Below are 14,083 nucleotides of genomic sequence, written 5' to 3' on the forward strand. Positions count from 1 at the left end.
ACAGATTTGGTATATGGTCTACGTGAATTTATAAGAAGGGGGTCCAAATAATAAACATGTTGTATTTGTTGTTTAAGCTCCTCACTGTAAATTTTTCAATTAATGTTAAATTCACTACTAGTTAACCTATCTCAACAATCATAGTTTAGAATTACACATTTAATCATCATTAAAAAAGAGTTTGCATTTTCTTCAAGTTCTTTCATAACGCTGGAGTCGCTGCACCATTCTTACCCCTTTAATATGTCTTAGCAATGACACTGTGACTCAAACCAAACATATCAAACATGACATTAAATACCTTCTGTTCACAAGCCAGACATTAACCGGAACCATATTTGCTCCCATGAACATGAAGCCCCAAAAGTTCTTATTTGAAATGAAGATTTCAGTGAACCTTACATGACACAGGAAACCATTTTACCTGATGAGCCACATGCTGCCAGCATAGGAAAAAGGATGCTCCAAATTCCACCGTATATAACTAGACACAAAATTAATTATGGTGAGTAAAAAAGGGAAGGGGAAAAAAAAAACCTCCACCATACTGTGCACAGCAAATAAAAATACCACTTGTGAGCACATTCACATCTCAGGTCTGCATTCCTGCTTTTCACCATTTTCTCGCCTATGTTTCCTGGCGCAGCACTTCTATAACCCAGACTGTACTGAAGAAACTGTGTAGTACAAAAGGCATCAGCTTATTGCAATCCATGTTAGAATGGAAAAGAAGCAAAAGGTGACACACCTCATTTGCTTGTCATTGCCCAGAATTCCTAGCTACAGTGGAAGCACTGTATGCTAAGAGATAATGGGGAAAAGCAGGGTTGCAGACCTGTCTGAGACATGCATATGTGCTCACAGGTGGTATTTTTATTTGCTGTCCACCTTATAGAAAATTGGTGAAAGAGACTTGAGATAAGGTAAAGCTGGATAAGAGCAGGAAAACGGCGCATGAAATATACACAGAAAAGCAGAAGAGATGTAAAGGGGAATAAGAGAGAGAGAGAGAGCTCATGGAAGACAGAAACTGGAGGGCATTCAAGAAATAAGAAACGAGGGTCTGAGTTAAAGAGAAGCATGAGAGGAAAGAAAATAAGGAGGGAATAAAATAACAATGCTGGAGGGAATGACATAAAGACGAGTATAAATTATGAGAGAAGACAGAAGGGCTCAAGAGAACTAGGAGCAGGTTTAGAATGAGAACCAATAAGTACAATTCTTGGTGGTTTTTAGTGACATCATTTAAAATGAAGACTGAAATCAGCTTTGCTGTTAAGGACTAAGCAATGGAAGAAAAACACAATATACATACTGTACTGTATACTTATTTCCTTTGACTGATGTTATGACTATTTCAACAACTAGCAACAGAGATTTCCAACTATGAATAGAACTCCTTCCACTCCCTGTTTAGATGGTTCTGCAGGCTATTGAAAAGGACAGAAGTATATTCAGTACTATTGCAGTTTGTTAAGCTGAACAGATAGAGGTAAACATAGAAATATAGAACGTGCTGGCAGAACCATTTGTGACAGAACCACTTGTCCCACCATGTCTGTCCATTTTATTCTCTAATGGAAAACTCAGACCCTGTTTGATTATTGGCTTTATTTCATATTTAGGACAGCCTTATGTCTATCCCAAGAATTATCTTTCTGTATTAGCGTCAACTACAGTACCTCTGTTGGGAGGCTATTCCACGAATCCACCACCCATTCAATGAAGACATACTTCCTTACGTTTCCCCAGATCCTGCCGCCGTCCAGTTCCAGAGCATGGCCTCTCATTCTGACTCTTTTATCTGAAATATGCTTTCCTTCTCTACCTTGTTGAATCTCTTTATGTATATTTTTTATTTAAATAGCACGAACAATGTACCAGAGACAACACTATACTGAAACCTATAATATAATAAGTGCAATAAATAATACAATCAGACAATAGGAAAGGGAGTCCATGTCCTAGAGAGCTTACAATCTAAGTGGTGTGTTAAGATATGTGACCGAGCAAGTAGAGGTGGAAGTGGTGGAAAGGAGACCGTTACAGAATGAGCAAAGCGAAATACACAAGCAGGGGCAGAGTGAGAAACCAAAGCCGATATGTAGGGAGGAGCAGACAAGTAGAGAACCTTAAATTTGAGGAGATCTGTGTCAGTAATCCGTAACTTGATGGGAAATCAGGAGAGAAATTTAAGGAGGAGATGAGCAGATACTGTTCTGGGAGAAAGCAAAATGATTCTAGTTGCAGCATGTTGGATAGACTGCCAAGGAGAACGTTGTGCGTTAGGGAGACCTGTTAGTAGTACATCACAGTAATCCAGACTGGAGAGGATACTAACGTGCATTAGAGTTTCGCAGTAGAGTAACAGAGACAAGTGCAGACCTTGCCAATGTTACTAAGATGTTATATACTTGAAAGTTTCAATCATATCCCCCTTCCCTTCTCTCCTTCAAGCTGTACATATTGAAACCCTTTATTACTGTATTTCATGATGTACCATTTTAGTAACTCTTGTTTGAACAATCTACTTTATTTTTGTTGTGCTAGAGATATGGTCTCCAGTCTTATCAATGATCTATAAAGTGGCATTGCTGCCTCTCTTACCAGTATCTCTCCCTATAGAACTAGCATTGTGCTTGCTGTATTTTTTATACTATTCTTAGCTTTTATAAAGGAAGGCTGTACCGTCTTATAAAATCTTAATACAGTATGTTTAAACTTTTATACACATTAAATAATGCCAAATTCCATTTACAGTAAAAGGATTGAGATATCTATATTTTCTTCCCCAGAGTTATGAGGAAAATATTTAATGTGTGATGAGACTTATGACACTGGTTGGTGAAGATTTGCTTATTAGATGGGTGCAAATAAATGTCCCACCTTTCAATATATATCAAATAATCCACAAACCGGCTCTTTTCTCAATTTATTCAGAGACAATAGAAAACATCTTTTACAGCATAATCTCAGTCAGTTACATCATTCAGGTATATAGGATTTAGTTATAGAGTGGAGAATCTTTAGCTTGCTTGTTCTTAGCTTGGTGTTAAATGGTTCTGAATTCTATAAATCCAAATGCAATCTTTATACATTTTAGCAATCCCTGTGTTTCTCAGTGTCAGCCCATTCTTCGTAGTCAATAGTCAACATTAGAACACTGTTTCTTCATTTAGCAATATTTACATTGATTTAGTAAACACTCTTTGTTCTGTCACTAAGTAACTCTAGAATTAACTATGTTCCTCTCTATTGTATTGTCTTTTACTACTAACTAACTATTTAGCTAACCTTTGATTCCAAACTCAAGACCATATACTATTCAACTCGGCAGACATTAAACATACAAAGTTTCTTAAACCTCATAAAGCATTTCTACACCTGCCTGTCTTCAGACGGATTTATCTTTTTATATTTGTAGAGGCAGCTAATCATTTTCCAATATAATTTCTAACTTAATTACTTTTTTAACTAGTTACACGCTGAATGTACTGTATACTGTATGTATATAGACAATATAGCATCTTTTATTTAGGCTTGAAATCATACTGTCTTCAGTAGGTTGTAATCCAGAAAAGCTTATTACGGAGTACTGTGGTTCACGATTGTTCTAGAACAGCGCATTCTTTAAATATTATCAACGTGTTCCAGCTGCAAAATCATGGCAAAAATGGAGCACAAAATCTGCACCAAATTTATTTTGTCATAATTTCCCTGCACTTCTATTAAATCATCTGATGCAGGCGGTACAGATTGTTTAGTTTATAAACAATCTGAGCAGGTATAAATGTTTTACTATTTCTGTATATCTCATACACCTTGAAAAAGAGCTAACGCTCGAAACGTGCAGGTGGGGGAATCATTGCCTATGTATCCTGTTTGGATCCATGTTGATAAAAAAATTAGCTTCATTTTTTTACATGGGAATGCTCTCCTTTTGCCTTTTTTGATAATTTTTGTTCACCTATCTGGGAAGTAGTGCTTAGTCTTCTGGCGACTCTTGGTACAGATTGTTTGCCCATCATTTGCAGCTGGGATAAATAGCGTCCATTGCCTTTAAAGGGGATGTAGTGTAGCCAGCCTTCACTTTAGATGTCTTCTGACCACGTGGTCACTACTCCAAGTGAACATCTGCTCACGATGCCGGACATCCAACAGCACCGGCGTCCACAAGTCAAAGGATTCATGATGCATAAAATCCTGCAATGCAGAATTGTTACCTCTTACTTACTGTGTGCTCACCATGCAATGCTAAAGATACAGGTTTCCTGTGAGTGTACTGTATGACACAGTTGTCTTGTTATTTGACTTCCAATAAAATAATAACAGAGTTAAAGTTGCTTTGATTTTCAGTATTTTTCCTCAAAGTTTGTTTGGAATAGTCGCACCTCCAATATGCCTGTAAGCAATGTAACTTTCATGTGGATATGTTATAACAAAGGAAGAAGAGGAATGAGGGGGTATAATACCTTTTATTGGGCCAACAAGTATATTACAGTTTATGTCTGGTTAGGTACAGTATATAAAGACTATTACCAGGGAATAGTGCATATATACATGCATATACACTCACATAAACACTATTCCCTGATAACATTCTGTATATAGAAAACCAGACATTAAAATAGTTACAGTGGATTTATATATATAGATAGATATTTATATACATACACTATCCTGTTCATTTTCACACTAGGTTACCTACCTGTTTCTACCTTATTTTATTTGCCACTTCCTGGCATCATCAATTGCAACCAGATATCCCTCTTACATTCACTGTATATAATATTTACTTTCTGTATTTCTGTCATATCCAATGAAGGACCCTGGGAGGTTGGTCCAATAAAAGGTATCATACCACCTACTCCCTCTCTCTACTTTGTTACTACTGTACATGGAAGAAAGGACCCACACAGCTACTGGATATGTTATTGTCCGTGGAAACGTTTGCAGAAACTTCATTAAGTTCCTGTGGTAAAGTAGGAGATTTGTAGCCCAGGCACTGGCCTGTATAATTGGGCAAGCGTTTTAAATAACTGTGTGCTAGTTACTTTGCTTTCCTCTGCCTCAGCTGTGCAAACATCTTCAACTTTGTTGAGCATTAAAAATTTGGACTTAAACATTTGAGAAGGCCTGAACTGCACTACAGTAGCAGTCACATCTAAAAATGTTGGCTTTGGATAAACAAAATAAGTTTTGTGTTGATTGTAAGAAAAGGGATTACGTAAAGTTTTTTTTTAAAATTCAATATAAAATGATCAGCATTATGCACCATGCTTAGCATAGCATTTCATGAAAAACCAAACCAAGCAGGTATTTCTCACTTAAATGTTGTAACTGCAGTCCATTTGAGTTTTGTTTTTCATTTGTGAAAGTGTATATACCATAGTTACGTTAACTAACGATTACCAAATGCAGATTTTCAGAATGCCCATTTTTCCTGAAATAATACCAATCCTAGATAACCTTGTGAGGACCAAATTGTGTCACATCTCAGAAACAGTTCATGTATGAATATAAATTCTTGTGGGTAATGTAATAGTAAAGGTTAGATTTTAATGATAATTCCTTCAAAAAATGGTGAAGACGAGCCTCTGCAATCAATTAAAACATGATTATTGTTATCAAATAACATACATATACAACAAATAGGGATATTTCCCCCTCCTACAGGGACCGGCGTATCTCACAAGCAGACCACTTTTGGTGCCTCCCTTCTCTCTGTTTTTTAGTCTAGGGAAAGTGAGGAAAATGTTCAAGATTTCACCCCCCTTTTTTTTAACTTAATTTTTATTATAGTTTTTAAAAAATGGGGGGTAGGAGAGGTACAAAAAATGAAAGGGGTGGGGAGGAGAAAGGGGACAGGACATTTATACAACATGGTTAGATGCAGATTCTACAAGGGTACAATGTATTTATTGGTGTTGTTAACAAAATCACCCTTCGGTGGGTGCGACCCCAGAAGATGTTCCCTTATATTCGCAATCTTGCACTTTATTCAATACCACATAAATATCGGTGCGATTTCCTCATTTGCATTTAAAAAATGGCATATTGCAAGTAATTGCACTTCCGGAACCAAGTCACTACCTAAAAACACATTTCCACACAGTTTACACATGAGAGAGCTGTTTAATGAATACGATGACGTGCTTTTGAGGGACATCGCCTGTTTTAGCCAATGGTTTTCTGTTGTGTAAACTGTAAGAGCACGAGACATGTCCTGACATGATTGAGATACATTTGCAGAAGAGATAATACAATAATTAGAATGTGTCCACGGTAAATGTTTTAAAGCTGTTCTACCCCATATATAACGCAGCTCAGTCATTCAAGTGTAAAATGTATTGTTCATTTTAGTTACCTTCAGGAAATTCTCAACAATTTGCACCCCCCTATTTACAGCATGTAGAGTACATTGCCATCTGTAATTTTATATCTGAAAGTGTGCTTTCTTATTTTAGATTTCCAGTGATGAAATATCAAGCAAGCAGGAAGAAATGTCAGGGGCTTTACAAACGTTGCAGTTGCTGTTAGCTAAGCACGGTGACAGGTACGTCATGAATTTTGTATAAACCACTTTGAAAAAATCCAGTAATTTTACTAGAAGACTTTATAAAACTCATTTAAACACACAGACGACATTGCATAATTAAAGCTGTAGGACAGGGATGGACGACTCCAATCCTCAAGGGCCACCAACTGGTCAGGTTTTCAGGATATCCCTGCTTCAGCATAGGTGGCTCAATCAGTGGCTCATTCTTTGGCTGAGCCACTAATTGAGCCACCTGTGCTGAAGCAGGGGTATCCTGAAAACCTGACCGGTTGGTGGCCCTTGAGGACTGAAGTTGGCCACCCCTGTTGTAGGAGGACGCTAAAGGACACCAAACTTCAACCAAAAGCCAAACCAACTTGCTTGTGTGCTTTCTCCAATGGACTCAAACTACAGTATGATGTAATTGTTTGCAAAAGAAAGCAATCTTTATATTTTGAGATTCCTAAAATAAAAAGACAAATGTTTTTCAACCAAAATAATCCATTACATCGTCTTCAGTCGACTTATTCAAACATATAAATAGCGAATAGACTTGCAGGCACATGTTTCACTACAAAATTAGGCTTTGAATTTGACTTTTTGGTGTGTCGCATATGGTATACGCTTTTGCCCTAGTCTTGTACTGCAGACATATTGATACATCGCCCCTCTGAGGCAAATGATCCGGTGAGTGGTTTTTGGGTTCTTTTGAAACATTTTAGAAAATGTGCTGTACATACAGTACATTATTTTTAAATCACCCACTGTAGCTGCTGCTAGGTGACTTATCTACCTTATGCAAATGCCATGGTCACCAATAACGACTTTTTTTCCAGGAATATATTTTGATGTTTGCCTTGAAGGATATAGACATCTGAAGACATTACATAGAGCATTGTTTTCTTTTTCTTCTCAGAATGACAGAAATGGAGAGATTAGAAATTGAAAAACAAGTGAAAGCATTGCAAGAAGGCCAGTGTGTTTTATCTACAGAGTATGAGAGACAACAACAGGAAGCTAAGGATTTGGTAGACAAACTGGTGGAACAGAAGGTGATGACAACTTCTGAACGGTTTTATTTCTTTAAAATGAGCCATTTGTGCAATCTGTGTGTTTTGTGGCATGGTGTTGGAATAATATTAATCCAATTGAAGCAATAATGTTTTGTACATTTAGTTTGGTTCCTTTGTGCACATTGTGGTTTACAATTTGATGCATTTAAACATTAACTTGTTCACTATAGAACACAGACAATCCTCCGATGGCTGAATGTTCAGAGATACATGAAATGCTTCCTGCTTTTCTCTTAACTGTCTCTGAATGTGTTTTAGGGGATATTAAAATATTGCAAATGTGTGTTCTGGAGTTGTAGTATCGGTACGTACACCTTAGCTACCAATGCTTCTTCAAAAGTCATCATTCTGTCTTTTTCCCTAACAGTTTGTTTCATCGGGTGTGGTTTATACAGTATGCTGTAAACATGAATAGCATGGGTTTCTGTGTCACATGCTTCCTTTTCTAACCTTCACAGATACTATAGCATGATGGTTTGCTTTGCAGGTGTATTTTCTCCCTGTATTCATCAATTTTCTCACTAACCCACTTGACATGTTCAGAAGCCGAGTTTTAGGTCACAGCTGCATGTTGAATTCAAAGCTTGTGTCACCTTTGCTGTCGAGATACTGACATAAATCATTTGCACATTTGAGCTGCTAATATTCTCAACAGTTTCCGTGTCTGGTAAGTACCTTTTCTATGCAAGACATTTTTTACATAAATAATATTTGCATGTTAACAATGTTGAACAAATCACTTAATGATCTTTTTTTAATACCATTTTAGGTGGATAAGGTTATATCTGGAACCATTGATGAAGCAACCGGGGCAGTATATTCTATATATCAATCTATTCTACAAGGTCTTGTTGATTATGAAACAGGAATTATGCTACTTGAGATGCAGCTGATTGTTTCAGGGATCATTTCACCAGACCTAAGGATGTGTTTTGATCTTGAAGACGCTATAAATAATACACTTATTGATGAACAAATTTCAATACGACTTCAGGAACTATCAAACGCCAAAAAGCTAATTTCATCTCGATCTTCTGCTGACTTTCCAATAATAGCTGCTTTTGACGAGGGGTTAATTTCAGAGACTTTGGCAGTTAAAATGATTGACACTTTACTTTCTTGTGGATGCCTGTATGTGCCTGGCACAGGAGAGCAAATGAACTTGAATAAACTCTTCCAGAGAAATCTAATTTCTACACCGTTCTTTTCAAAACTGCTAGAAAGACAAAAAATGGGCAAAGATCTCATTGATCCCGTCACAGCGGAGAAGCTTACGCTAATAGAGATCTTGCAAAGAACTGTCATAAATAAACCAACAGGAATGCGATTTCTACCAATTAATGCACAGGAGAAGGGTAAAATTACATTAAAATCTGGAAGGAAGATAAGTGTTTTGAGAGCAGCTCATGAAGGGATTATGGAGCGGGAAATCATGTTTAAGTTGCTTGGAGCTCAAATTTTTTCTGGGGGAATAATTGATCCAGACTCTGGAAAAAGAATGACACTTGAAGAATCCCTAGAGCAAGGAATAATTGATCAGAGCACCATTTGTGGTATCCTAACGCAACAGATTCAGAATGGCGGAATCCTTTGCCCATCTACGGGCAAATATTTAACTGTGGATGAAGCTGTTCAGTGCAACTTAATATCCTACAGTAGTGCCCTGTTGGTTCTTGAGGCACAAAGAGGATTCATTGGTCTTATATGGCCAGACACCAGTGAAATTTTTCCCATATCAACATCTTTGCAGCAAGGGATGATTTCTTCTGAATTAGCACACAAAATCCTAAGCAACAGGCAAAAAATAGCTGGGTTATATATTCCTGAAACATCTGAGATTCTTCGCCTGAATATAGCTGCTCAGTTAGGTGTAATAGAAAATAACACGGCTTGTGTTCTGAGCAACCTGCAATTACATGATAAAATGCCAAACATAGATGTGCTGGAATCATCCTGCAAACATGCCTTAAAATGGACGTCTTCCTATGAATCCCATACTTCTAGATTTAATGAATTATCTGAAAAGCAAGGTTTAGAATCGGAAGAGCCATTGACTCATAACCCAGAACATACAAAGCAGTTATTCCTTTCATATCTCATGATAAACAGTTATATTGACGCAAATACTGGAGAAAGACTTCTGCTGTTTGATGGAGACCTTGATGAAGCTGTTGGCATGCTTCTTGAATCTGAGAATATGGTAGGCACAACTTGGGCATCTGATGAAGAATTCACCAGTGTTGGTGACTATTATAATGACCCGCATTTAAATTCTTCTTCAGTTTCGGGGCTGGACAGTGAATATACAGATACACAAGGTAGTTCGGAAACTATCTCACAGTTGAATGAAGATAACAATGCCGTTGCAGCAGACACAGCAAAAACTAACCTCGCTGCAACAGGAACTGATTTGGCCAATAAGTACATTAAGCAATCACAACGTCAAGTAAATGATACAGCCAGCAGTTATACCAGTGAAAATAAATGTAGCACTTTAGAATCTTCTTTGGGAAATACAGCAAACATAGCTTTTTTTGACCATGAAAAAGAAGTTGAAAGTAAGCAATTGGAACAATTTGAAATTGAACATTTAGATGATACTGAAAATGAGCACAAAGATGATATTAAATCTGAACTGTGTAAAGATTTCAAAGAAGTTAATGCCTCCAGCAAACAGGACTCTGAACTTTGCGCAGCACTTGAAGCAAACATTGATGAGTCAAAGTCTTTTAATGTAACGGAGAATATTCTGGACATACCAGATAATGAAATGAATGCAATAGACAACAGATCACATTCTTGTATACAGGGTAATTATGTTTCTGTCATATATGATCACAGCGTTTCAGATGGAAATGTTCAAGCCGCAGACCAGCATATTGTTAACAGAGACATTCAACTCACATCCAGCATTAAACATTCTGGAGAGGAATCAGAGAATCAAGTTTATTTGGTGGAAAGTAATTCTCTTCATTCTGATGAAGTGGAACACATTTTTCACCTAAATGATAGTGACTGTCCTGAAAGCAGTTGCAACAACAGTGATTATGACACACCACAACATGAAGATAGTAATAGTGATAATGATGGCTACATTACGCCATCTAATCAGGAAGATGAACTCCTCACATGTAATAGCAGTGATGATATGAACGATAACACACTCCAAGCACAAAAGTACATAGATAACGCGAATACCAATGAAGCTCAACCTGCATTTGATATTGATTACAAAAGAGGGCATCCTCTTGAAATGAGTGCCAATGTTTGTGAAAACCTTCAAGCCATCTGTGATTATGATACATCGAGTCTTGAAGAAGATGAAAGTGAAGATGATGTTGGGGACATTACTCAGAATGACGATATCCTGGAGCAAATGCAAGGAGTTAGAGAAATCAATGTTGAAGACAGAACACCGACTTTCACAGATACAGACACAAGCTCCGATGAAGATTTTTTCTGTGACATTGATGCTGATACGATGGACATGCTAAAGGAGAGGCAATTTCTGGAAACTATACTTGAAGAGGAAGCAGAAACCACCACCTGCTTGGAAGTGCAGAATATGCCGCTTAAAGAAAGATCTTTAAATATGAACGGCACTGTTAGTTTAATGAATTCAGTGGCAGACGCATGTGACCGGAACACTCATGGAAAAGAGGAATCTGAACCTGGGGTGGAAGAAGACAAAATGAAGGATAACACAAAATATGTTGCTGTTAAGTTTGCACATAAAGTGGAAAAGGAGGATGAGTTCAGTGAGGGCAGTTGTAGTGAAATTGATATTGACTGCCAAGTTAGTGATGAGACCAGCAGTGATGAGGACTATGATATTAATAAAGATTACCAAAATGAACATAATCAGGCCTACCAAATTGATGAAAATACCTATTTTCTCTGCTCTCTGAGCAACAAATCAAGCGATAACAAACTTGCTGATGAAATGGACTGTGAATTTCAAAGAAATAATGACTGTGATACAAATGATGAGACTACAATTGAAACATTTCATAACTTCAATCATTCTGAATTGATGAATGAAGGTAATACTGTACATCTCACCTGTGAACATTCTGAGCAGCTGGTTGATTCAAAAGATGAACAGGTGGAAGAATGTAACGGGATACACAAGCAGCATTACAAGGAAGAAGCAAGTGAAAGTACCAGAAATGACACTGTAACCCATCACATATCTAAAGAGGAAGTTGCAAGAGCAGAGCACACATCTCACACAGGACAGACATTTTCTAGCAATGCATCTAATATCATTTCTAAGCCTGTTCTGCCAGGTGCAGATAAAATACATATTGTCGACATAAGCAAACTCTGCAGAGAAGAACAGTCTGAGTCAAACACTTGTATAACTGATAAAAAGTGCGATACTGATTTACCAGATGACAACCAGTCAAATCGTGAAGAAACAATTCAAGAAAACATAGATTACACTGAATTAACAGTTGATAAAGAAGTCAAATGCACACCTAATGATTTAAGTCTTATTGAAATCAAAGTTTTGTCCAACAACTTTTTTGAGGGCAATCTGTTTTCCACAGCCAATGACAATGAAATATGCAAAATTATTGAAAATCTTGAAGAAACGAAAGAGTTTTCAGGAATAGCTGCAGATAAAGATAACATTGCTCAATTTCCAACCAAAAGTCCTATTCATATTGATAACCTCAATGTCATCTTCGATTCAACTGTCAATAAAACTTGCAATGATGACTTGGTGTCAAGTACCTGTAGAGCTGTAATTGGAACTTCTATGGAAACCTGTAATATTTCTGCTCATATAGATCCGGAAAATACTAACGAAATTGGTGATTTAGCAAGTTACTTAAAAGGGTGTGTAGGAGCCATTCACATAAAGCAACCTTCCAGAGAGGAATCTTGTTCTTTGGAAGAAAATGTTGGTATTTTTGTTGGGCACAAGTCTGCTATATCTGATGCTAGAGATGACTCAAATGAAACATTACCAATAGATTCCAGTTCTCTATGCTCTGGGCTCTCCGTTACAGGAATAGTAGAACCCGAGGTAAAGTCGGGGGCGTTTGTTACAAATATTAGTAGTCATGATGCAGTTGATGGCCATACAATTCAGATGAATAAACGGACAGAAGAGAATACAGGAAACTGGCTGATAAAGGAAAATAAAGACTCATCTTTCCTCGGGGAATACTTAAGTGACTCTCATGCCTTTATGCCAATCTCTGCAAGTGATGGCGAACTAGACATTTATAAGTCAAACTTGAGTGGAGAAAAAAGAAATACAACCTCAGCGCAAGTTAAAAAGGAACCCGTAAATAATAATCAATTATCACCATCTCCCAAAGCACACAATAATACACTGATTGAAGAGGAACTAAAAATTCTGAAAGGAAATGTAGGTGAAAGTGATGAGCAAGGTGAATGTCCTTCTAACTCATATATACTAATGCAGGAAGTGATTGGATTGAACGGTAAAACACAAGAAGAGAATGGATCACTACAACAGTTAGATTATAGTGAAAAGGACAATGATATTCATGAGGTCAGTTCCACACATGGAGAAAAGACCCGTGACAATGAGAGCTTTCTTTTACCTGATAAACACGGTTCTGACAGCTCCCTTGATTTTATTCAAGTCCACACTAATCAGAAAACAGCAGAGACACTAATAACAGACAGCGATGACGCTACCTTTGAAGAACAGCAAGTGTTGGAACCCAATCACCCTAAACTAATCTCTTCCCAACTTGAGCAAATCTTTCACATTCTTCCTGATGTTGAAAATGCTGACAAGTTAGAAGAACTAATGATTAATTTAAACAAAGGTCTTTTTCCAAATGAGAGGATCGTTTTTTCCTGCAAATCTGAGAGCTTAGAAAGACAAACTGACGATCCAACAGTGAATAAAATCTACCAAGACTACAAATCTATACAACCACTGTGTGGGGCAGAAGATATGGCAAAGAATCCAGTTCCAGAGCAAATAAATACTGAGGAGAAATCTCAAGGTGACGGACCTGAAACATTAAACATATCTCAAGGCAATCCTGTAAATATACCTAAAATGAAAGAAGTTCTTGAATGCAGTTTAACAGACAAAGTAAGTACTCATTGACAAACATGCAACAGAATGCCCTTTTAATGTGTGAACATGTATGAATATTAAAGGACAGCTTAAATACCCATGTGTTCATTTTAACAATTGTTGCCAATGCAGACGTAAAACCAAGCAAAAACAACCATAATTATATAGTACATTTCAAACCATATTTACTGTACTAAATGATGCTAAGACGAAAGCACATTATGGCAAAAATTGCAGCTTAGCATTTCTTAGTGTATATAGCCCTTAGTGACGTTATGGTTTCTTATACCACTGCACGCCAATATTAAATCCTTCTGACCCTAGGGTTTTAATCAGTGGTTAAAGTATAGTATGAAGATAATACGAAGTACTTTAGCGTTTCTAATAATCATTCTACAG

General features: G+C 37.1%; 1 protein-coding gene across 28 annotated transcripts in view; it reads left to right on the top strand.

Moving 5' to 3' along the window:
* The window catches only part of DST (dystonin), a 535,648-nt gene that overhangs the window by 341,258 nt on the left and 180,307 nt on the right, over positions 1-14,083 (top strand). For 22 of the 28 annotated variants that reach the window (XM_075598122.1, XM_075598131.1, XM_075598128.1 and 19 more), the window contains 3 exons: positions 6,468-6,556; positions 7,455-7,590; positions 8,381-13,699. In XM_075598122.1, the coding sequence (XP_075454237.1) occupies positions 6,468-6,556; positions 7,455-7,590; positions 8,381-13,699 (5,544 nt within the window). The remainder of the gene's footprint in view (positions 1-6,467; positions 6,557-7,454; positions 7,591-8,380; positions 13,700-14,083) is intronic. The other 6 variants (XM_075598142.1, XM_075598144.1, XM_075598150.1 and 3 more) reach the window with 1 other exon arrangement.

Source organism: Ascaphus truei, chromosome 4, assembly GCF_040206685.1.
Source record: "Ascaphus truei isolate aAscTru1 chromosome 4, aAscTru1.hap1, whole genome shotgun sequence".
NCBI lineage: Eukaryota > Metazoa > Chordata > Amphibia > Anura > Ascaphidae > Ascaphus > Ascaphus truei.